General features: G+C 51.7%; 1 protein-coding gene across 2 annotated transcripts in view; it reads right to left on the bottom strand.

Annotated features, from left to right (window-relative positions):
* Positions 1-1,863, bottom strand: part of SFXN2 (sideroflexin 2) — an 8,826-nt gene extending 6,963 nt beyond the window's left edge. Inside the window, exons 1-3 of one of the 2 annotated variants that reach the window (XM_007470415.1) lie at positions 1,684-1,863; positions 1,386-1,556; positions 355-453 (exon numbers count right to left, since the gene is read on the bottom strand). In XM_007470415.1, coding sequence (XP_007470477.1) covers positions 355-453; positions 1,386-1,556; positions 1,684-1,844 — 431 coding nt within the window. In that variant the 5' untranslated portion in view covers positions 1,845-1,863. The remainder of the gene's footprint in view (positions 1-354; positions 454-1,385; positions 1,557-1,683) is intronic. The other variant, XM_007470414.1, reaches the window with a different exon arrangement.
* Between the last annotated feature and the right edge of the window lie 943 nt (positions 1,864-2,806).

The raw sequence follows: 2,806 nt of genomic DNA, 5'->3' as shown, positions 1-2,806 counted from the left end.
AAAAAAAAAAAAAAAAAAAAAAAAAAAAAAAGACCTTCAACTCTAGAGAGCACACATGTCTTACTCAAATGTATCCCCGGCACCTAGAACCATGCCCAGCACCTAATACACACTCAAGAAATATTTGTAGAATGAATGAATGAATGTTGAATTGGTCTAGGAAGAAGATACTCTCCTAGTCAGCCTAATACTTCCAAACCCTGAAAAGGGAGACCTGGTCACTTGCCCAGGGCAGGTCCCACCCAGGGAGGACTGACGGCCCTGGAACCCTTTAGAAGGGCTGTTCCCCTCGAGGCAAGAGGACAGCCACCTGCTCCAGGCCCACATGGATGGCCTGGGGTTCAGGTCTCCTACCTGACCGACGTGGGGGAAGCTGCATTCCTGTTGGTGTAGTTGACTAAGGCATTGAAGGACTGGTTCACCCACTGCCAGAAGATCACTGCCGGTATCGTCCTACCAGGAGGGAGGCCCGGAGAGGCAGAGAGGAGGATGGAAAGAGGGTTTGGGGCACACCAGTCAAACCACATTACCCGCTGCTACCCAAGCTGTTCCCATGCTGTTTCATGCAGCTGGGCTTTTTATGCACAGGCTGTCCCTCTGACTGGAGTATCCACACCCCCTACCCTTTCCATACATGGCTGAATCCTGCTCTGTTGAGAGATCTCTTCTTCCTTGGAACCTTCCCAACCCTTCCCCTGCCCTTCCTGAGACACAGTTAGTCATTCTATGCTCTCTGGTCCCACCACCCCATATTCTACCCCTAACCTACCACTTGGCAAGCTGGATGGTAACTATTTACTTCTTGGTCTCAACAAAATTGGCCACCCCTTGAAGGGAGGGACTAAAGTCTTTATACTCCCCACACCTGGCCCAAGGCCTAGCTCACCAACTGGGTAACTGAATGCGTTGGGGAGAGAGGGGGGAGAGGGAAGAGAGAAAGGGGGAACAACAGAGAAAGTTTCTCTCCCCAGCTGGGCTGTCCCAATTTTTTTACTTGGATATTACATTATAAAAATACATTAAATTCATTGCTGAATAAGTACTTTTTAAAGAGGGAATTAGAATAGCTCATCCGTTGAGCACTCTTGAGAGGCCTGCCTCAGTTTATACAGCCAGGTACCATCATTTCCTGGCTGTGTGAACTTGGACAAGTCATATAACCTCTCCAGAACCTCAGTTCTTCATCTATAGAATGGAGATGAAAATAGTACCTCTCTGTAGGGTTGTTGAGATTAAATGAGGTGATAACATGCAAAGAATTTAACACAGTGCCTGGTAGCTGGTCAGGGATCCGTAAAGACGGCTATTACTATCATCCTACTATGGCTCCCTGCCTAACAGGTCCATGCGGCTGCACCTGGCGCTGCCTTGCTCCCGGGTCACACCTGTAGAACTGGAGCATGAAGCCCGTGATGATCATGCCCCCGGGGACCTGGAAGGACATCCGCCCAATGACGTTCATCTTGTCCCCGGTGTCAGGGTGGAAGGCCGAGTCGTACAGCTTCTTGGCATAGAGCAGCTGCTCCACTCGCGTGCCTGGGGGCACAGTCCCCATCCTGCCACCAAGGACCACAGGCGGTGTTACCTCCTGGCGCCTGGGCCCTCGCCTTCCGTTTCCACCTCGTCCCTAAGGCGCCCGCCGGCCTCGGCGCAGCGCCCCCAGCCGCTCCCCTAACCGCTCACCTGCTCTCCTCCACCAGCACCTTGGCCCAGTCCAGCTCCCGCTCCGGTACCAGGACGGTGCGGGGGTCCGTGACATTGAAGAAATGCTTCACCCGCCCCAGGAAAGTGCACTGGTCCCAGCGGGGGGCATCGATATTAAAGCCAGACAGGTCAGCCTCCATCCTGCTCACACATAAAACTGTGGACTTCAGGAACAGAGGAAAAATGAAGATTGCCCTCAAAGCCTGCCCTGGAGGCCCTTAGCACCTCCCGCTATGGTAGACTGACGGCTCTCCCCAGCCGCAAGCATCATCTGACTCAGCTCAGGAAGGCTCCAGTGAATGGTCACCAGTCTGAGCAACTGGGCACCAACATGTGTTTCCTGAGTGCCTGCTGGTGGCCAGCCTGGTGCTTGATGATGCTGTGGGCGAGGCTGGGAAAAGGGACAGTACAGTGCTTGTCCTTGGGGAGCTGAGTCTGACTGGGGAGCAAGAGCCCACCTGTGGAACAACAGATAATACATACAGCAACAATAAGCACGGGAGATGAGAGGAAGCTGAGGAGGGGGGACACAAAAATCAAGGGGGGCTTCCCAGAAGAGGTGGAATGTGAGTGAAGCCCCAGAAGGTAGGACAGATCTATCTGAAGGAGGAAGAGGCACGGGATCACACTGAAAGTAGAAACAATCACTGATAAAGATGGAGAGGACAATGGCATAATTTTAAGACCTTCTTAGGTGATATTCCTGGTCAGCCTATTAGAAGTTGTTTTTTTAATGAGGGAAGAGAAGATTCCTATACATACTTTGTTCCCTCCCGGGGGGGGGGGGGGTGCATGCCGGCCCTATTAGAGATCCCGGGCCATGGTTATCGCTCTCAAGGCGTTGCAGAACAGGAGAGAGACAAGTAAGTCAACAAGGACAGTAGTGTGACAATGCTGCTGATGGACACGGGGAGCAGCAGAAAGCCAGAGAAGAGGTACTAAAACTGAGGTGACTGCATCTCCTGGTTTGCCGGGGCTTGTTGTCCTGTGGTAATTATTAAAAGCACCCCCTCAACCTCAAAAGTGTCCCAGTTTGGATGATAAATTATAAGATCACCTTATCTAAAATGGATGAGGGATTCTGAACATACTTTGTGAGAAC

The sequence above is a fragment of the Lipotes vexillifer genome, unplaced genomic scaffold, assembly GCF_000442215.2.
Source record: "Lipotes vexillifer unplaced genomic scaffold, Lipotes_vexillifer_v1.1 scaffold916, whole genome shotgun sequence".
Classification (NCBI taxonomy): domain Eukaryota; kingdom Metazoa; phylum Chordata; class Mammalia; order Artiodactyla; family Lipotidae; genus Lipotes; species Lipotes vexillifer.
The sequence above is the reverse complement of the archived record's forward strand: the minus strand, read 5'-3'. Positions and strand labels throughout refer to the sequence as shown.